The sequence below is a fragment of the Amblyomma maculatum genome, chromosome 7, assembly GCF_055883805.1.
Source record: "Amblyomma maculatum isolate TAMU_Amacu chromosome 7, ASM5588380v1, whole genome shotgun sequence".
In the NCBI taxonomy this organism is placed as follows: domain Eukaryota; kingdom Metazoa; phylum Arthropoda; class Arachnida; order Ixodida; family Ixodidae; genus Amblyomma; species Amblyomma maculatum.
This window is the reverse complement of record NC_139350.1, coordinates 74,540,294-74,562,150: the sequence shown is the minus strand read 5'-3', so window position 1 is coordinate 74,562,150 and position 21,857 is coordinate 74,540,294. Positions and strand designations below refer to the sequence as shown.

General features: G+C 46.1%; 2 protein-coding genes across 2 annotated transcripts; both read right to left on the bottom strand.

The window, feature by feature from the left end:
* Nucleotides 1–3,158: 3,158 nt before the first annotated feature.
* On the bottom strand, nt 3,159–4,473 carry LOC146183654 (polyadenylate-binding protein-interacting protein 1-like). The gene has a single exon (XM_084608740.1). It carries the CDS (start codon nt 4,432–4,434, stop codon nt 3,217–3,219), a length of 1,218 nt encoding a protein of 405 aa, XP_084464866.1. The 5' UTR covers nt 4,435–4,473; the 3' UTR covers nt 3,159–3,216.
* Nucleotides 4,474–17,031: 12,558 nt separating this feature from the next.
* Nucleotides 17,032–18,918, bottom strand: LOC146183653 (polyadenylate-binding protein-interacting protein 1-like). The gene has a single exon (XM_084608739.1). It carries the CDS (start codon nt 18,849–18,851, stop codon nt 17,634–17,636), a length of 1,218 nt encoding a protein of 405 aa, XP_084464865.1. The 5' UTR covers nt 18,852–18,918; the 3' UTR covers nt 17,032–17,633.
* Nucleotides 18,919–21,857: the final 2,939 nt, after the last annotated feature.

Here is a 21,857-nt window from a genome sequence, read left to right as displayed (position 1 = left end):
GCTATGCGCATCAGGGTAGGCCAGCCGTAGGAACACGGATGTGTGGTTGTAGCAACGATCGCTTGCATGACACTCTCTGCACAATTCCAAGAATCAGCGTCTGCAACGAAATGTGCAGCTCACATTTTCTACCGCGTACCGAAAGTCCGGCGACGCATGCATATCTCCCGCGCTCGTTCAGGTCACGCTAACCTCGAGCATGCGGGCGTTTAAACTACATGTACGCAAAATTGAACGACGAGAAAAAGATGCAGGCTGAGTACTTGCCTAGACTTCCTCTAAATACCAAAAACCATTGCTGTTTGTAGGGAAATCGATCATTCGCGCTTCTGGCTTTCCGGTTGTGCACTCATGTATTGCGGTGAAGCAGGTCTTCATCTCGACGAGTCGACGTGCAGCTCGCCGCTGTAACTGCGCAGGTTTCTAGTAGATTCGGCGTGTCTTTTGCCACCTACAGCTCTGAGGTAGAATCTAAAGGAAGGATTTAACTAGGATCATTCTATTTCTTCTGTTTGCATGTGAGGAACGAGCATATCATATATACAGCATATATACATACTTTAGATGGCCGAATGTTCTGCACGGCGAGGTGTGTGTTTTGTGCCGGCGCTCGATCTTCGGAGGCCGATGCAGGGCCTAACGCAGCGTAAATGCTAGGAATAGCTCGCTTCCATTACAGGCGGATCAAGGTGATAGTTTAGTGCGAAACGAAAGCTGCTATGTGCGTATCTCGATGCCAACTGGTGGAGCTGGTGCAGTACGTCGCATAGCCTGCAGATGCGTGACAAGCGATGCTTGCCGTACACAATCCTGAGTGAAGAGCGTGATCCGTGATCTCTGTTAGAATGGATGAACTCTTCTTAGGTACTCATCGGGAGTGGCGGTGACAAACGCGTTCGACGTGCATATAGCCATGAGCCTGTATATCGACGTCCGCCGTATCTTTACGAGAATCGAATGGGTACGTCGGACGTGTCACACACTTCGTTTGATAATTGCCGATCCAATAGGTAGCTGCAAAGAGACACCGATACCGATGTCGCTGTTTTCAGCCTTACAGAACACGCCGGGCATGGTGAAGTACACAGGACCGCTATTTCTGACCGCCAACGTTTGTTTGTCACTCAGGGAAACAAGAGAGCAAGTCTAGCGAAAAGAGCGAGCAAATAAAATATACGAACCCAACAAAAAGAAAGGGGAGCACAAAAGGCAAAGGTGGGGTCATTTTAGCTGCTACCACCCCGCCAACCGTTTTTTTTCCTCCCTCGGCTGGACTATCTTGCATAAGTAGTGTACGATGATTGAACGGGACTGCGGCAGCAAAGTCGAAGTTTATTGGTTTATTCGCACTTTTATAACATTTTTTCCTGTCTTGCCTAAGATGTGGAAAATAAACCAACAGCAATGTATTTAGGCTGATACCATGTAAATAAACTACAGTTTAGCATCCGATGCATTCTTTATCATGTGCTCGCAGAGCTGAATTTTAGTATTTCTTTTACCACTTTCATCTTTGTTGTGAACTCGTAAAATCTTCCTATCATGCCATACATTTATGCGGCACGTAGCAACATCTTCTGCTCATTCGATAATTTCCATAGCATCGTTTTATTTTTCTTTCTAGGGTTTGCATGATACCGACCGTCTAACACGCAAGACTTCAACGCCTCACTTTCAGTGTAAACAGCAGTGTTCTTTGAATGGCTGATTCCACTCAGTCGTTTCTGTGGAAGGAAAAAGGCCTCTGTTCGTCGGTTTCCCAGTGTTCAGTGTGCTAGCGGTTATTCGCTTCTCGTGCGAGGCAGCGCCATGAGCAGCGAGATGCCATGCTTTTGCCAAACACAAGCATACATGATGTACGAAAAGCTAAAAACGATTAACGAAAGGCACTACTTGTACTGGACCGGGAGCACGTTTCGTCCGCCGGGGTACAGTGTTGGCTGTAGCCGGGACGCACATCAGCAGCACGCGCGAGACCTAGCAGCATGGCCTCTGAGATCCGAAGGCCATGCTAGCAGACGCTCCTCGCGCGTGTGGAGCAGCCGCTTGCAAGCAACCTCCGCGATTTTTATTGGTCTTGAAGGTGTTTCAAACCAACAGAAAATCAAAAAAGGACTGCGTATGGAAAAGCGCGCCTGCAAATGTTTGGCGCGCGCGCAACACATGTATTGGTATGGATGGATGGATAAGGGTGAACCTTTTCAATCGGGCGGCGGCGTCACAAGCCGCCTAGCCATTTTATAATATAGTTTGAACCTATTCTTGCCTAGCTTTCAGCCACCAATCAGCTAACTTTCGTTTGTTTATTTCCACCCTTTTAAAGTCTATTTTTACTCCATTATCCTTAAACCCCTCTCTGATTCTTCAACCTTTTTCTTAATTGATAATTCCTGGCTGGTCCCCCTACTGCTGTTCAAATATGTTTGCCAATTTTCTTGCCCGTCTTCTCCATCTTGTGTCAACATTCCTCATGTAGAGGTAGCTGAAGACTTTCCTAGCCCACCGCTTTCCTCCCATTTCTTTCAATCGTTGCTCAAACGCTATCTTGATGCTAGCTTCCCTGCTCTCAAAAGAAAACCATCCCAAGTCACTCTGCACACCCTGGTTTGGCATATTCCCATGAGCTCCCAAAGCAAGCCTATCCACCCCGCGCTGCTTAATTTCCAACCGTGCTCGGACCTCTGTTCTCATACACAGGACTGCATTGGCAAAAGTTAAGACTAGGAACCATCACCCCTTTCGAAATCTCTCGCACCACTTCATACCTATTGTAATTGCACAGTTGCCTGTTTAATTTTTTTTTGCAAAATGGCTTGTTTTTATTAGTCCTCGTCCAAAAATCCGCACTTTGTGCATCAATAATGTACAAGGTTGCTTCTGAATTATATTCAAATGGCCTGAATCATGTCATGACACCATGTGACGTGACCCATGCATGGTGATATAGAGAAAAAGTAAAGTGAAAGAAATAAAGCAAACTTGAGGTAAGTGAAAGAGGCCCCAACCCGGCCTACTTAAAAAATATGAAAGCGCAATGTTTCATCACACTGTTCCCCACTCCAAATTCACTCAAACATAAGGAGAACAACAAGAAATAAATGAATACTTAAAAAAACACCGGGCACTGTCCTCCCCCACACTTTCCCCATCTTCGCAATTCTTGGCCAGGCCACCCTGGTCCCCGCCCCCTTGCCCCTTGCAGACATGGAGAGTGCTTCATTGTCCCGACTCCTTGAGGAATTCTTCATAGGCTGCCGCGATTTCATCATCCATGTCGTCATTGCAGCAGTTGTTGGAGTATCTGCTTCCATCAGACACGTTGAGGTTCCCCATCTGTTCTGTGAGGAGAAGCTCATGGAAAAACCTCTCCGCTTCATTGGACACTGGAACACCGTCGGGGCCGCACGTAATGGGAAGGCTGTCTTCGCCTGGGCCAGCCGACGGGGAGCTCAAAGATGACGAAGAGCGGCCCCAGTTCATCTCGCGGAGCTCAAGGACATTCCGGACCATCAACGCCGCGGTCGGGTCGACGGCCTTCTTTAGAGAGATCTCACGGAGCTTTTGAAACACGCTGTCGAGGGCGCTACTGTCGGCTGAAGCCGACCCAACTTTCTCATAGTTCTCCAGGTAGGCACCAATGAGCTTCAGCACCTGGATGGTACTCTTGATATTTTCCTTGGTGAGGGACTGCAGCAGAGCGTGCATCATGTTGGGAATGAAGGCTGCCAGGTGCTTCACCTTGTACGAGTTGCCTTCCCGCAAGAACGTCATCTGCGAGAACAGCTCGGCAATAAAGAGGAGTAGCCCACGTAGGTAGGCATCATCAATTAAGTTATCGGACCCCAAGTCATTCTGCTTGACGTACTCTTTGTGGCACCGGTCCAGGAGCAGGTTTGTGAAATCCTCCACGCCACGAATATGAAGGTTGCTCGCCAAGTGGTTGCACAAGCGTGCCCCGCTATACCTAAAGTTGGCTTCCTTTAAGCCCTGCTCGAAAATGGTGTCAACAACTTGACACAGGCCGCTTGCATCCGTAATTCCATTCAGTGTGCTGGTCAAATCCTCAATTTTGGAGTCAAACTCCGCAGGACACAGCGTTACGTCCTGAATGAAGCTCATGAGCCCCAGCATTGCATACTGGTTGGCATCCTGTGACTGAGGTGAAAGTGGGCACGGCTTGGCAACTTCCTGTGGCAGAGGGACTCGGAAGTGCCTCGGAACAAACACGGGAGCATCAGGAGACAGGGTACTCTTGAGCACGAAGGATGGCATGCTTTTCCCTGACAGCTTGTCGTGTTGAGAAGTCGCACCGTCAGGGCAGTGCTTGTCCGACGCTTGTTCGGCGTTTCGAGTTTGCCTCAGCGGTGTGACCGCTGGTCCAGAAGCGACGCCGCTGGCTTTCGTTCGCGTGGACGCGTTCCCACTTGAATCCATTTTAAGCACAGTCTCTAAGCTAGGCGGACAGGCACAATTTCCTTCTAGCACTGGATTCCAAAATGGAACAAAATGGAGCACTGCCGATCAGTGTTGCCAACTTAAAAAATAGAAATCCTGCAACAAGAACTCTCAAAACCCGCTAAAAACCGCTAAATGTATTTATGTGCCAAAAAGTTCATTTTTGTACATTTTATTCAGTTTGTAAACAAGTATAACTAATGTAAAAAGAAAGAACGCACTTTTTTTTCCTACTAAAAACCATTGAATATATTAAAGTTCTAAAAACTATTCTTTTTTTTTTTAAGTTTGCGAAATGGAAAGTACTGACTAGACACTGCTGAGGACGTCCTGCCTGACTGCAGGCACAATCACAGAAAGATGTCTGCTTCATCTGCAAACGACTGACTACTCGTACCGCTGGTACCAGGTACAGGTGGGCTTCCAGTGCTGTTGTCAGCGTATGCCTCCATCGTGCCTATCTTTTCAACTACATTTAGTGGCAGTTCGTAGTTTGAGCAGCATTTACCCTGCAGGTTCGAGGATTAGGTTCAAACGCACAGTTTTGAAAAGTGCAGCAGAAGTCGAGTCATGGTACCAGACCATCTTTATTGCAATGCTCCGTCGCTTCTGCGCATGCGCCAGCTCAAAGAAGTGAGGAGAAATAACTTGCCGGACGTGACGTAAAACTTGTTTTATGTTTTGTTTGTAAAATGTCTGCCGTTTCTCGTCGCCGTTTCTATAGTATTCTAGTTCACTATAGCCGTTTCTACGGCCTAGTGCGCTGGTATGGAGGCGCCACTGCTCCGGAACAAGTGGCGTCACCTCCCGCCGGCGCACCCGTATGTGGTACGTCTGCTCGTCGGAGGCGGCGTAGTGAACGCGAAGTCTACGCTTCTCGACAGCAAACTTGTTAGAACGAAGCTTTCTTCGGCCATTTCCTGCCTCGTGCCACATGCGCACGTACCATGTGTTTGTGTTGAAAAATAAATCAAAATCAAAGCAAAGAAAGCCGCTACTCGTTTATGTCGTCTGGTAGAAGGCCGCCGGCGCTTGGGGCGCAGCGCATCGTCGGCGCGCGATCGCTTCTGCCGGCGGCTCTTCATTTTTTTTTTCTTTTTGAAGTACGAATTTGAAATCCGCGCAATTTGGCAGATTGAAAGTAAGTAGATCAATAAAACAAAAACTAAGCCAGTGTGCAATGCGCACCACTGGCTTTTCCCCTCGATCGGTGGCAGTGCATGTGTAGACGGCATATGTTCGACTCCCCCGAACCGAGAGCCGAGTAAAGCTGGGCACCGTCAGTCAATGGAATCGCTCTTCAAAAAAAAAAAAAAAGAAAAAAAAAGCAAGCTCTTTCGCAGGACAGGACGAGCACAGGTTGTATCTGGAGATGTGCCCTAAGGCGCCGGGCCATGTGTGCACGTGCTTTTTCGCCACTTGGCAGTTCTGCCGTAATTTTTATTTTCTACTCGGTGCGTCGAAACGAGAGGTGACTTTTGACGGTGCAGTGCGCAGAAAAACAGGCATAGATGAGCAAGCTCCGCAGCGCGTGCTGTTCTGAGGTGGCGATCCTAGAATGTTGAGACATATTTTAAGAATAACTGCTTGGTGCGCGGTCAGAGACTGTACGAAGCCAGCACGTGTATGGAGTGCGCGAGGAACTTCACAGTGCAGAGGGGCTCTCAAATATCTTCGGAAAATGCGCGCCTTCTACGACGTCAGCTTGGAGGTTAGTTTTATTCAGCCCTTTCGGCATCTCTTCACCACATGTGTAATTCGTTTTTTTTTTTTCCTAATGTAGTTTCTGGCAAATTAACCCACGCAATATCACCGAGGCCAGTTGCATCTGCAAGGTCAGGGACCTCTCTAACGATGAGTCGCATCGCTCTCGTATGATTTCCACGGAAACCGAAAACACTTTGATTTTCGGTTGCTTCCCGGCGGTTTTTTGATAACTATTAAGGAACCCATAAACACCGCAGTAAATCGAGCTGTAAGTCTCAAAGGAGGTTTTCTCTTTGTGGAGAGCCGTGAACGCGTGGGAAGAGCGTGCACTCCTGCAATGTGCTTCGCTCTCGATGTCGTACTTCTTCAGGCTAGTCTTCCCAAAAACGAGCGCCGAGAACAGCTGGAAACTATAATTACGAAGAAAAAAAAACACAAAAAAAAAAAACATCCCGCTGGGCAGGAAGACTGCGAGCTCTCTACAACACACAGGCCGTGTCCGAAGACGTGCCGAGCGCCTGTTCCAAGCCTGCACGCATAGTACAACTCTTACGGCTTCAGCTGAGTCCAGAAAAAAAAAAGCACTACCCCGTTTTTTTGTTTCTCGCATGCCGCGCACTCGATACAACCAAGCGATCGGTCGTGCGCATGCTTGAAAGAAACCTAGCGCGCAGTCCTGAAAAAAAAAACAACATGGGAAATGCGCAGCCGAAACGAAAAGCAATGGGTGCGATATCAGGTTGGAAATGACCATAAAGTCAACAGCAAGTAGAGGCTCTTGTTTCAGTCGGCGTTTATTTTTTTATTCTTACGGGGAACCAGGAACAAATCGGAACACAGCGTATACACGCTGCCCACTGCTGCGGATCCAGACAGCCGCCTTTCTCGACGGCGCCTCCCAGATGAAGCCACATGTACGGCCAAAGCTGCAGCGCACCCAAGGCGCACCAGGCCAGATCGCTCGCAAGCCGGACTTGACTGCGGCGATGGTGGCGGACGGGATTCTTGGCATCGTAGTTTGAATATCGTAGCCGAGTGGCCGTGTGTGGCCGTGTTCCCAGGTGTTCCTTTCCACTTGTTGTAATACTCCTTGAGCTCAGCCTCGCGTACTCCTGTTCGTCAAGCGGCATGCTGTGATAGCACCGTCTCCGACTTGTGGACTCTGCGACGCTAGTTCGCAAGCCTGTCAGCCCGCCCTTGTCGATGGAGCATGCCTGCAGTATGTTGCAAGTAACTGGTGTGGTCAGCATTCCATGTACTTACTTGCATTTCCCGGAATTTATACGAGTCACTGCCTTTGAATCATCCGAAAGTACGTATACAATTGTACTGAGGTGTACAGCGCAAGTAACGCAACACATGGGATGTGAAAAACTCGTCTCCGATCGAGTGCGTAGTTGAATGGAATCTCGTTGTCATTTTTATCGTTGTCCTCGACTTCGACACCACTATTTAGGAGCAGTGGTAAACTTTAATCACCTCGAAATACCAGTATAAAAAGACCTGTAATTTGTACGAAATTGCTTCTCTATCCTGGATTTCAAGAGGTCGGTTAGTGTATCCGCAGGGCAATTGTTTTGCCATTTTCGTTGCCTTTATCGGAAGTACAAACACGGAATTCGGTGTCCAACTGATCCAGGCAGCTTGGCACAGCTAATCTATTATGAAGCTCCGGTGCGGTAGCCAGCCCGGAACTAACTGGGAAATAGAACCTCAACCGGGAAGGCCAGCTATTCATCACAGCTCTCAAGCGACTCGCTGCCGGCCTACTGGTCTAGTCATGCAACCGTGGAACCCAGGTTTATTTTCATGTAAACTTCTGTACATAGGAGTCCCGGGAGGTAGACCGCCCGCGCAAAGAAAAAATGCTCTCCACATCTCCCGACGCTGTCCTGCCTCTAGTTTTGCTCCTAAAGTTGAAGGCTCGAAGCGCAAGCTGTAAAAGTCCTGGTATTTTTCCACAGTATTTATCTTCCAGCTGCTCTAGCTCTAGACAGTTCTTGTGTCGAATTCCTGTAGTTTTTTTTTTTCCCAGAAAACATCCCACAACATCCTATTCGATCGATGTTATTTCTACTTGCCCTGTTGTGCTTATCATTGTAGACAAGCATGTAGACATCTCAAAACAATAACTAAACAGTGCTGCTTTCGTGATTCCATCTTTGTCCAGTCATTGCCCTTGCGACTAGTTGCAGCATGAGGCAAAAACAAAGTTTGCCAAGTAATTATTTCCTCTGCCTTAGGGAAAACAGGCCAGCTGTGAAAGCTGCAAAGGTATGGACTCATATCCCTTCATATTGTTTCACATAATCATGTTAATGATGTGTTGCATCTTCAAAGATTTAAGCATTCTGCTTGCCAGCGCAAGACGGAACATTTATTGCGAACTGCATATTGGTTGTGTAGTGTCAAAATACACACATGTGTCTCGATGTCACGACATACAATACCCTCGGGTGGTCACAAAGTACTCCATATGTCATGATAGTCAACTGCAGCTATGGAATAAAAAAGGTATATGGACATAAATCATTGCTAGAGTAACAAAACTGCGTAAATTTGCACTGTTAAAAATATTAAACACTACACAGTGTAAGTATTTTTGCTAGAACCATTGCTGTGACTGACATGGCAAACAGTGCTTGTTGCCTTTAGTGATGTGTTGAGCACAAGGCCTGCATGGAGATTTTAATTCTGTCAGTTAGGTGGAGTTATGTCCTGTTTTTGTTGTGTTGTCATGCATGCAGGCCAAGGTAATGCCATATGGTCCTTGGTTCCAACGCTGCAATTCTGAAAAAGTGACTCCCAACACATGTCCAATGTACACAGTCCCACTGCTGACCGTGCATATTCCTAAGTGATGTCCAAGTCTTGGGCAGACACTAATCGACGCAGCTCACAAAGCAACATTCCTGCCAAGGTGGTTGCCTACCATAAAAACCACACGTCATAGCTGCCATTCATGGCAGCCCAGAGGTAATGAAGTGCTTACGAAACACATTTGAGGTGTTCAGTGAGTTTACACAAGAGGGAGTTGTTAATATGGTTAATTAGTCATCCAGTGAAATTTACACTGTATTTATTTTGTTAAACAAAGCTCCTTTTGTGAAGTAAAACAAGCTCCTAGTCGCAACAGGCGCTAAGCAGGCAAATTGCAATTCATATTGAAATACTTATTGTGAATTGTTTTATTGTCGGATTCCTTTGAAGGGACACTAAGGAGGATGGAAAGCAGTTTTCCTGTATCGCTAAGATACAGTGTTCTAATAAAGAGACCACACGAGTCGCTTTGGGACGTTAAACCCCACAAACCATTAAAGAGACCATTTAAAATGAAAGCAGAGGTTTTAAAAGGATGGAAAGACCAAGAAACAGAACAAAGATGCTGCCATTACCGGCCAATTTTGCAAGTAAAATGCATGCTTCCACACAGAAGTTTTGGTGCAGATTACTGCAAGATATATTGTGTCATGAGCCACTCTAATGTGGCAGTGACACGTCCTTTTCAGCAAGGTCATCATGAATTGACTCATGGGAAGGCTTGCAATTTAAATTTTCTCACCAATAAATATTATATGCCACAATTGCTGCCAGACAACACAGCCATAACGAGAGAAATAATCAAATATTTACCGAGACCAATGACTTAATGGAGTTGTCCTCAGTGTCCCTTTAAAAGGGTGCACTGAAGCATTCAAGCAAAGTTTTCACTGATGCATGTGAGAAAATATTATGAGGTAACACAATCTTTGCTCCAAGAGAAGACTGGCAACTTCACCACAAAGAGGGAAAACAGCTGCCCGGGTACACTGGTACAGCACATACAGCAATCACAATAATTAGCAGACATGCACTGCAATTCACAGAATGTCACGAAATGTGGTCGCTAGGTTAAATGTAATAGCATTAAATGTGCAAGCATATTTTGCAGATTGCCGAGATTTATTTGTTGCTTCAATTATTTATTTCATATATACGGCAACACCTTTGGTCAACAAAAAAAAAAGGGCGTGTAGGTGCCAGGAAAGGGGTCAGATTAGATGTGCTAGGTTTCTCTCCTGGAGGCGCAAGGAGAGAATCATTCTCCTGTAACCAGTTGACAGTGGATTCATCCGAATGTGAAGGTCCGATGTTCGACGACCCAAAAGTTACCTAAACGGGCATCTCTGCCAGCTGTCGACAGGAGTATATGCAAGAGAGGTGGTCGTGTAGCCTAAGCACGGACGTCTGCACGAAAGAAGGAAAAAAAAAGCTCACATTTTGGGTGTCACATCAAAAATATGTGTAAGCCCACTCAGCAACCAAAAATGACCTACACTGGGCATGCATACAACACATGAATATGTCAGCGCAACTTAACAGTGTTGGCCGTTCATGTCATATCGTAATTATGGTGCAGTGAGGCTTGCTGATGAATTAAACAGGCTCTGCTCATCGCAAACCTCTCAGCAACACCTTCCCACAATCAGTGTCCTGACCTTTCAATAAGACAGCTTTCTCCTCCTCGCATTGCTAGAATGCATCAGAACGTTCTTGCTCACAGCATATAAATACGATCAATATGATAAAGCTCACCATGAATGTCATTACGGTTTCTTCCCCTCCCCCCTTATCATCTGCCTGTACTGTATGCACAGCTTTCTTGATCTATCCACATCTAAATGAGAACAACTTAAGGGAATAGTGAGGGCACAATGAACTTGGTCTATACCAATGAATACTGTGTTCTAATAATGAAACACAGGCTTTTTCTATGGTAGAAGTTTTATAGATTACAAAAGTATGGAAACTAAAATACAGCTAAGCCACCAATGGCCACTTTTGTAAGTAAACCGTGGTGACGTTACTTAATGTTTACTCCTGCAGATCTCCAATGCACGACTACGCAGCCGTTCACTACTGATTGATGATAAGTGTGTTTTGCAGCATGAGCTGCATCTCGTATGGATTACAGAGCTCAAAACTCGGAAAATCTGGTGTTTCTACAAAGTACACGCCTATTGTTTACATTATTGCGTTTTGAAGGTTCGAAAAAAAAAAAATAAATAGCAATAGTTTAACCTGGCCTTGCACGAAGTTGTTGGGAATGCACATGATACAGTTTTTTCATGTTGGAGTAGACAGAAAAATAAGTGCCCAGCCCACACTGTCGAGGTACGCATTACTGCAGGTGAAATGGTTCAGGCTTCTGGGAAATATCAGCTGCCTGACATAGCATCTTCCTAAATGTTCAAGCTTTGTACTATTGTTGAAGGCCACTTTATCATTAATAAAGGAACGAATATGGTTTATGTGTTAATAACTAGTGCTTTTTCAATGTATTATGTTCTTTTTTTTTTAGTTTTTCCCTTAATTTTTTTTGCTTTGTGATGCTAGACAAACTCAAATGGTACACTTTTAAACTTCTCTGTCCAAAGCTGAACATGAATATCTGCCATGCATGTGACAGCTGTAATGCTAGAAAGGTTACACACTGCGACATCTCAGCGACAGGTACAGCTCCTTGCCCCAAAGTCGTGATATTTAATCCCAGTGATAACAGCCACACTTTGGTGAAGGCTAAATGCAAACGCATTTGTTTCCCGCGAGATGTCAACGCAAAGTGGAAAGTCCAGGGAGTCAATTTATCTAGAGCTCTCCACTGCAGTATTCTTCATAGCTACATATGTCACTTTAGGATGTGAAACCCTACATGCCACATGTAGGATGTGTTGTTTCTTAGATTTTGGAACCTCTCATCTATGTTGCACAACATTTGGCTAATTGTAGTTCTCAAACAGTTGTTAAAGATGAAACCAAAGCAGTTATTGGCATGGTTTCCCGCTTGGATTAATTTGCTAATTGCAGTCTTTTGAAACTCGCATCACTGCTAGACAGTTCAAATAGCAGGCAGTTGAATTACAAGAATGATGTGAATCATGCATTTCAGTTGACAAATGGAAAGTAATGGTCCCCTCCATGCATGCACAGGTGCCCATAGATAAGTACATAGTAATTGGGTGTGTGATTGTGACATATCAAGGGTCTACAGAAAGCCATGTTGAGCCAGTGTGATATTCTATATGAAGACTAAAATAAAATTGTACAACAGCTGCTGTCCATTGCAGAAAAATTTGGTCATTTTGTGCGTGATTAACTGACCATGAATAGCATTTTAATCAGAGTGATATATAATATGTGGTTTAGCATCCTAAAACAACTATGAGGGACGCAACAGTTGAGGCCTCCTGTACAATTTCGACCAAGTGGGGTTCTTTTACATGCACTGACACCGCACAGTGCATGACAGCCTATTGTTTTGCCTCTATTGAAATGCCTCTGCTGTAGCTGGAATCAAATCTGCATCCATGGGTTCAGCAGCCAAGCACTTTAACTGCCAAGCCAGCACAATGGGGTCAAGTAATAAAATGCATGCCATTACATTTCCTTCACAGAACTAATGTATACAAGAAAAAGTACATAGCAAAAAAAAAACGAGTTTTATTACACATTATATTCACATGTAAGTAACGTCCTCTTGGAAGAAAGTTCTCATAATATTTGCATGGAAAGAATGAACATGTTACAAAAAAAAAAGCAATGCACTTACTGCTCTCCAATTGTTAATGGGCAAGGTTGCATCTATGTTACTAGACTGCACTTCTCACAAAAAAAAAAACAAAAAAACCACAAGCCCCATCTGCTTTAGCCAATCACTTGAAACTAACAGAGACAGATGTCGCACACCACAGGCTGGTTGTCTCGCAACATATCTGCATTTGTTGCGTTTCAATTTCATGCCTTTCCACTTAGCTTCAACTGTTGCCAGCATTACTAGTCAGCCATCTTTTGTGAAATATTTTTGTAAGCTGTTCAGATCAGCATCCTTGTTAACGATGGTCTCGGGCATTCTTGATGCTATCATTTTCACATCTTCCTCACCTGGAAGAATGAAGAAAATGAAAAGCCTTGAGCATACAAAAAGTTAGGGAGGCACCTAATCTCCACCTGTAAGGGTATGATGCACCAGCATTAATGGCTCTTGTCAGCAGATCCCACTGTGGATTCCCATTCATTTACATGCCCTTTGCTACAAACTTAATCACTAATTCCTTAGTTCATGTCTCTGTTATCTCACACATACTCATTAGCATATGGTCGTAGGCGGCCCTGTTATGTGACAGGCAACCTGGCATAGACCTCAGTAAGCCTCGCGTTAACCAAGCTGTACAAACATGCCTCCATGGCCTGTTTGTACAGCTTGAAATAAACATTGAAATAAACAAAAAACTAAACTTTGTCAAACCTGTCATCGAGGAATGGAAATCATGCAGTCATCAAAAACACACCATGGAGTACATTTCAGGTAATCTTCACAAAAGACACACCCACACATGACACACAGCTTCATACTTATGAAAGATGACAAACCAATATGCAAGGAGTGTGGATATGAACTAACAATAAACCATGTCTTACATCTGTGCCAGACTCGAGAAAAAAGGAGGAGAACATTTTGTACAATTTTGCAACATCCTTTTCCATCCCAGCATGATCCTAGGAGAGACTGCACTAGTCCGAATTCCCTGCATTTTTGGTTTCCTAAAATGACTCAACGTTCCTGAACAAGCCACATCCTAAAGAACACTAGTCATTACACACAAAATAAATATGTTAAACCTTATTCTTGGTGCATGGCCGCATTAGTCGGGTATGCATCATTAAAACCAACACAACGCTTATAAGGTTTCAGTCTTGTGTGGTCCTTATTTACGTGACAGCGCTGTCATGTGGGTCTAATGTCCCAGCGATCAGAAAGTGAACTTTTCTAAATGGTAGCATAAATTTAAAAACCGTGAAGGCGATTCTACAGATCAATAAAGACACGCGGGTGTGTGGCTTCGACTGGAGTACTCGAGTGTCTTATCAGCGTTCACCTTTGTTGGAAAGCCTGTAGTGAAAGTGTTAAAGAGAAGACATTTTTGAACAGTGCGTTTCCGAAGGCGTTGCTTTACTTTACGGGGCCCACAAAATGAAGCCGAATGTCAAACGCCGCCTAGGTAGGTTTTCTAGCAAGACAGCGATGTAGCGTGAAAAATCACTCCGCCGGACCAGCGCTGACCGCGGACTTGAAAGGCGAACTGTTCAAACTTTTAGCTACTGACCACACCTAAATGAGTTGTGCATGGTCAAGGCAGAATTTTTCCACTGAGAACTGGTATACCATCGATTTTGCACCCAATATTATGAAAATCCGTCCTCTCTTCAGTGGAGCTATGCGCATCAGGGTAGGCCAGCCGTAGGAACACGGATGTGTGGTTGTAGCAACGATCGCTTGCATGACACTCTCTGCACAATTCCAAGAATCAGCGTCTGCAACGAAATGTGCAGCTCACATTTTCTACCGCGTACCGAAAGTCCGGCGACGCATGCATATCTCCCGCGCTCGTTCAGGTCACGCTAACCTCGAGCATGCGGGCGTTTAAACTACATGTACGCAAAATTGAACGACGAGAAAAAGATGCAGGCTGAGTACTTGCCTAGACTTCCTCTAAATACCAAAAACCATTGCTGTTTGTAGGGAAATCGATCATTCGCGCTTCTGGCTTTCCGGTTGTGCACTCATGTATTGCGGTGAAGCAGGTCTTCATCTCGACGAGTCGACGTGCAGCTCGCCGCTGTAACTGCGCAGGTTTCTAGTAGATTCGGCGTGTCTTTTGCCACCTACAGCTCTGAGGTAGAATCTAAAGGAAGGATTTAACTAGGATCATTCTATTTCTTCTGTTTGCATGTGAGGAACGAGCATATCATATATACAGCATATATACATACTTTAGATGGCCGAATGTTCTGCACGGCGAGGTGTGTGTTTTGTGCCGGCGCTCGATCTTCGGAGGCCGATGCAGGGCCTAACGCAGCGTAAATGCTAGGAATAGCTCGCTTCCATTACAGGCGGATCAAGGTGATAGTTTAGTGCGAAACGAAAGCTGCTATGTGCGTATCTCGATGCCAACTGGTGGAGCTGGTGCAGTACGTCGCATAGCCTGCAGATGCGTGACAAGCGATGCTTGCCGTACACAATCCTGAGTGAAGAGCGTGATCCGTGATCTCTGTTAGAATGGATGAACTCTTCTTAGATACTCATCGGGAGTCGCGGTGACAAACGCGTTCGACGTGCATATAGCCATGAGCCTGTATATCGACGTCCGCCGTATCTTTACGAGAATCGAATGGGTACGTCGGACGAATCAGACACTTCGTTTGATAATTGCCGATCCAATAGGTAGCTGCAAAGAGACACCGATACCGATGTCGCTGTTTCCAGCCCTACAGAACACGCCGGGCATGGTGAAGTACACAGGACCGCGATTTCTGACCGCCAACGTTTGTTTGTCACTCAGGGAAACAAGAGAGCAAGTCTAGCGAAAAGAGCGAGCAAATAAAATAAACGAACCCAACAAAAAGAAAGGGGAGCACAAAAGGCAAAGGTGGGGTCATTTTAGCTGCTACCACCCCGCCAACCGTTTTTTTTCCTCCCTCGGCTGGACTATTTTGCATAAGTAGTGTACGATGATTGAACGGGACTGCGGCAGCAAAGTCGAAGTTTATTGGTTTATTCGCACTTTTATAACATTTTTTCCTGTCTTGCCTAAGATGTGGAAAATAAACCAACATCAATGTATTTAGGCTGATACCAGTAAATAAACTACAGTTTAGCATCCGATGCATTCTTTATCATGTGCTTGCAGAGCTGAATTTTAGTATTTCTTTTACCACTTTCATCTTTGTTGTGAACTCGTAAAATCTTCATATCATGCCATACATTTATGCGGCACGTAGCAACATCTTCTCCTCATTCGATAATTTCCATAGCATCAAGTTTTATTTTTCTTTCTAGGGTTTGCATGATACCGACCCTCTAACACGCAAGACTTCAACGCCTCACTTTCAGTGTAAACAGCAGTGTTCTTTGAATGGCTGATTCCACTCAGTCGCTTCTGTGGAAGGAAAAAGGCCTCTGTTCGTCGGTTTCCCAGTGTTCAGTGTGCTAGCGGTTATTCGCTTCTCGTGCGAGGCAGCGCCATGAGCAGCGAGATGCCATGCTTTTGCCAAACACAAGCATACATGATGTACGAAAAGCTAAAAACGATTAACGAAAGGCGCTACTTGTACTGGACCGGGAGCACGTTTCGTCCGCTGGGGTACAGTGTTGGCTGTAGCCGGGACGCACATCAGCAGCACGCGCGAGACCTAGCAGCATGGCCTCTGAGATCCGAAGGCCATGCTAGCAGACGCTCTTCACGCGTGTGGAGCAGCCGCTTGCAGGCAACCTCCGCGATTTTTATTGGTCTTGAAGGTGTTTCAAACCAACAGAAAATCAAAAAAGGACTACGTATGGAAAAGCGCGCCTGCAAATGTTTGGCGCGCGCGCAACACATGTATTGGTATGGATGGATGGATAAGGCTGAACCCTTTGAATCGGGCGGCGGCGTCACAAGCCGCCTAGCCATTTTATAATATAGTTTGAACCTATTCTTGCCTAGCTTTCAGCCACCAATCAGCTAACTTTCGTTTGTTTATTTCCACCCTTTTAAAGTCTATTTTTACTCCATTATCCTTAAACCCCTCTCTGATTCTTCAACCTTTTTCTTAATTGATAATTCCTGGCTGGTCCCCCTACTGCCGTTCAAATATTTGTTTGCCAATTTTCTTGCCCGTCTTCTCCATCTTGTGTCAACATTCCTCATGTAGAGGTAGCTGAAGACTTTCCTAGCCCACCGCTTTCCTCCCATTTCTCTCAATCGTTGCTCAAACGCTATCTTGATGCTAGCTTCCCTGCTCTCAAAAGAAAACCATCCCAAGTCACTCTGTACACCCTGGTTTGGCATATTCCCATGAGCTCCCAAAGCAAGCCTATCCACCCCGCGCTGCTTAATTTCCAACCGTGCTCGGACCTCTGTTCTCATACACAGGACTGCATTGGCAAAAGTTAAGACTAGGAACCATCACCCCTTTCGAAATCTCTCGCACCACTTCATACCTATTGTAATTCCAAGGTTGCCTGTTTAATTTTTTTTTGCAAAATGGCTTGTTTTTATTAGTCCTCGTCCAAAAATCCGCACTTTGTGCATCAATAATGTACAAGGTTGCTTCTGAATTATATTTAAATGGCCTGAATCATGTCATGACACCATGTGACGTGACCCATCCATGGTGATATAGAGAAAAAGTAAAGTGAAAGAAATAAAGCAAACTTGAGGCAACTGAAAGAGGCCCCAACCCGGCCTACTTAAAAAATATGAAAGCGCAAAGTTTCATCACACTGTTCACCATTCCAAATTCACTCAAACATAAGGAGAACAACAAGAAATAAATGAATACTTGAGAAAACACCGGGCACTGTCCTCCCCCACACTTTCCCCATCTTCGCAATTCTTGGCCAGGCCACCCTGGTCCCCGCCCCCTTGCCCCTTGCAGACATGGAGAGTGCTTCATTGTCCCGACTCCTTGAGGAATTCTTCATAGGCTGCCGCGATTTCATCATCCATGTCGTCATTGCAGCAGTTGTTGGAGTATCTGCTTCCATCAGACACGTTGAGGTTCCCCATCTGTTCTGTGAGGAGAAGCTGATGGAAAAACCTCTCCTCTTCATTGGACACTGGAACACCGTCGGGGCCGCACGTAATGGGAAGGCTGTCTTCGCCTGGGCCAGCCGACTGGGAGCTCAAAGATGACGAAGAGCGGCCCCAGTTCATCTCGCGGAGCTCAAGGACATTCCGGACCATCAACGCCGCGGTCGGGTCGACGGCCTTCTCTAGAGAGATCTCACGGAGCTTTTGAAACACGCTGTCGAGGGCGCTACTGTCGGCTGAAGCCGACCCAACTTTCTCATAGTTCTCCAGGTAGGCACCAATGAGCTTCAGCACCTGGATGGTACTCTTGATATTTTCCTTGGTGAGGGACTGCAGCAGAGCGTGCATCATGTTGGGAATGAAGGCTGCCAGGTGCTTCACCTTGTACGAGTTGTCTTCCCGCAAGAACGTCATCTGCGAGAGGAGCTCGGCAATAAAGAGGAGTAGCCAACGTAGGTAGGCATCATCAATTAAGTTATCGGACCCCAAGTCATTCTGCTTGACGTACTCTTTGTGGCACCGGTCCAGGAGCAGGTTTGTGAAATCCTCCACGCCACGAATATGAAGGTTGCTCGCCAAGTGGTTGCACAAGCGTGCCCCACTATACCTAAAGTTGGCTTCCTTCAAGCCCTGCTCGAAAATTGTGTAAACAACTTGACACAGGCCGCTTGCATCCGTAATTCCATTCAGTGTGCTGTTCAAATCCTCAATTTTGGAGTCAAACTCCGCAGGACACAGCGTTACGTCCTCAATGAAGCTCATGAGCCCCAGCATTGCATACTGGTTGGCATCCTGTGACTGACGTGAAAGTGGGCACGGCTTGGCAACTTCCTGTGGCAGAGGGACTCGGAAGTGCCTCGGAACAAACACGGGAGCATCAGGAGACAGGGTACTCTTGAGCACGAAGGATGGCATGCTTTTCCCTGACAGCTTGTCGTGTTGAGAAGTCGCACCGTCAGGGCAGTGCTTGTCCGACGCTTGTTCGGCGTTTCGAGTTTGCCTCAGCGATGTGACCGCCGGTCCAGAAGCGACGCCGCTGGCTTTCGTTCGCGTGGAAGCGTTCCCACTTGAATCCATGCTAAGCACAGTCTCTAAGCTAGGCGGACAGGCACAATTTCCTTCTAGCACTGGATTCCAAAATGGAACAAAATGGAGCACTGCCGATCAGTGTTGCCAACTTAAAAAATAGAAATCCTGCAACAAGAACTCTCAGAACCCGCTAAAAACCGCTAAATGTATTTATGTGCCAAAAAGTTCATTTTTGTACATTTTATTCAGTTTGTAAACAGGTATAACTAATGTAAAAAGAAAGAACGCCATTTTTTTTCTACTAAAAATTATTGAATATATTAAAGTTCTAAAAACTATTCTTTTTTTTTTAAGTTTGCGAAATGGAAAGTACTGACTAGACACTGCTGAGGACGTCCTGCCTGACTGCAGGCACAATCACAGAAAGATGTCTGCTTCATCTGCAAACGACTGACTACTCGTACCGCTGGTACCAGGTACAGGTGGGCTTCCAGTGCTGTTGTCAGCGTATGCCTCCATCGTGCCTATCTTTTGAACTACATTTGGTGGCAGTTCGTAGTTTGAGCAGCATTTACCCTGCAGGTTCGAGGATTAGGTTCAAACGCACAGTTTTGAAAAGTGCCGCAGAAGTCGAGTCATGGTACCAGACCATCTTTATTGCAATGCTCCGTCAGGAGAAATAACTTGCCGGACGTGACGTAAAACTTGTTTTATGTTTTGTTTGTAAAATGTCTGCCGTTTCTCGTCGCCGTTTCTATAGTATTCTAGTTCACTATAGCCGTTTCTATGGCCTAGTTCGCTGGTATAGAGGCGCCACTGCTCCGGAAAAGTGGCGGCGGCGGAGTGAACGCGAAGTCTACGCTTATCGAGAGCAAACTTGTTAGAACGAAGCTTTCTTCGGCCATTTCCTGCCTCGTGCCACATGCGCACGTACCATGTGTTTGTGTTGAAAAATAAATCAAAATCAAAGCAAAGAAAGCCGCTACTCGTTTATGTCGTCTGGTAGAAGGCCGCCGGCGCTTGGGGCGCAGCGCATCGTCGGCGCGCGATCGCTTCTGCCGGCGGCTCTTCGTTTTTTTTTCTTTTTGAAGTACGAATTTGAAATCCGCGCAATTTGGCAGTTTGAAAGTAAGTAGATCAATAAAACAAAAACTAAGCCAGTGTGCAATGCGCACCACTGGATTTTCCCCTCGATCGGTGGCAGTGCATGTGTAGACGGCATATATGTTCGACTCCCCCGAACCGAGAGCCGAGTAAAGCTGGGCACCGTCAGTCAATGGAATCGCTCTTCAAAAAAAAAAAAAAAAAGAAAGAAAAAGCAAGCTCTTTCGCAGGACAGGACGAGCCCAGGTTGTATCTGGAGATGTGCCCTAAGGCGCCGGGCCATGTGTGCACGTGATTTTCGCCACTTGGCAGTTCTGCCGTAATTTTTATTTTCTACTCGGTGCGTCGAAACGAGAGGTGACTTTTGACGGTGCAGTGCGCAGAAAAACAGACATAGATGAGCAAGCTCCGCGGCGCGTGCTGTTCTGAGGTGGCGATCCTAGAATGTTGAGACATATTTTAAGAATAACTGCTTGGTGCGCGGTCAGAAACTGTACGAAGCCAGCACGTGTATGTAGTGCGCGAGGAACTTCACAGTGCAGAGGGGCCCTCGGATATCTTCGGAAAATGCGCGCCTTCTACGATGTCAGCTTGGAGGTTAGTTTTATTCAGCCCTTTCGGCATCTCTTCACCACATGTGTAATTCGTTTTTTTTTCTTAATGTAGTTTTTGGCAAATTAACCCACGCAATATCACCGAGGCCAGTTGCATCTGCAAGGTCGGGGACCACTGTTAACGATGAGTCGCATCGCTCTCGTATGATTTCCACGGAAACCGAAAACACTTTGATTTTCAGTTGCTTCCCGGCGGTTTTTTGATAACTATTAATGCACCCATAAACACAGCAGTAAATCGAGCTGTAAGTCTCAAAGGAGGTTTTCTCTTTGCGGAGAGCCGTGAACGCGTGGCAAGAGCGTGCACTCTTGCAATGTGCTTCGCTCTCGATGTCGTACTTCTTCAGGCTAGTCTTCCCAAAAACGAGCGCCGAGAACAGCTGGAAACTATAATTACGAAGTCATTAAAAAAAAAAAAAAAAAAAAAAAAACATCCCGCTGGGCAGGAAGACTGCGAGCTCTCTACAACACACAGGCCGTGTCCGAAGACGTGCCGAGCACTGGTTCCAAGCCTGCAGGCATAGTACAACTCCTAGGGCTTCAGCTGAGTCCAGAAAAAAAAAAAAAAACACTACCCCGTTTTTTTGTTTCTCGCATGCCGCGCACTCGATACAGCCAAGCGATCGGTCGTGCGAATGCTTGAAAGAAACCTAGCGCGCAGTCCTGAAAAAAAAAAAAAACAACATGGGAAATGCGCAGCCGAAACGAAAAGCAATGGGTGCGATATCAGGTTGGAAATGAAAAGACAACAGCAAGTAGAGGCTCTTGTTTCAGTCGGCGTTTATTTTTTTATTCTTACGGGGAACCAGGAACAAATCGGAACACAGCGTATACACGCTGCCCAGTGCTGCGGATCCAGACAGCCGCCTTTCTCGGCGGCGCCTCCCAGATGACGCCACATGTACGGGCAAAGCTGCAGCGCACCCAAGGCGCACCAGGCCAGATCGCTCACAAGTCGGACTTGACTGTGGCGATGGTGGCGGACGGGATTCTTGGCATCGTAGTTTGAATATCGTAGCCGAGTGGCCGTGTGTGGCCGTGTTCCCAGGTGTTCCTTTCCACTTGTTGTAATACTCCTTGAGCTCAGCCTCGCGTACTGCTGTTCGTCAAGCGGCATGCTGTGATAGCACCGTCTCCGACCTGTGGACTCTGCGACGCTAGTTCGCAAGCCTGTCACCCCGCCCTTGTCGATGGAACATGCCTGCAGTATGTTGCAAGTAACTGATGTGGTCAGCATTCCATGTACTTACTTGCATTTCCCGAAATTTATACGAGTCACTGCCTTTGAATCATCCGAAAGTACGTATACAATTGTACTGAGGTGTACAGCGCAAGT

Bases quoted from the DNA above. Each gene is read 5' to 3' on its own strand.
- LOC146183653 (XM_084608739.1), bottom strand. From the start codon at position 18,851: ATGGATTCAAGTGGGAACGCTTCCACGCGAACGAAAGCCAGCGGCGTC.
- LOC146183654 (XM_084608740.1), bottom strand. From the start codon at position 4,434: ATGGATTCAAGTGGGAACGCGTCCACGCGAACGAAAGCCAGCGGCGTC.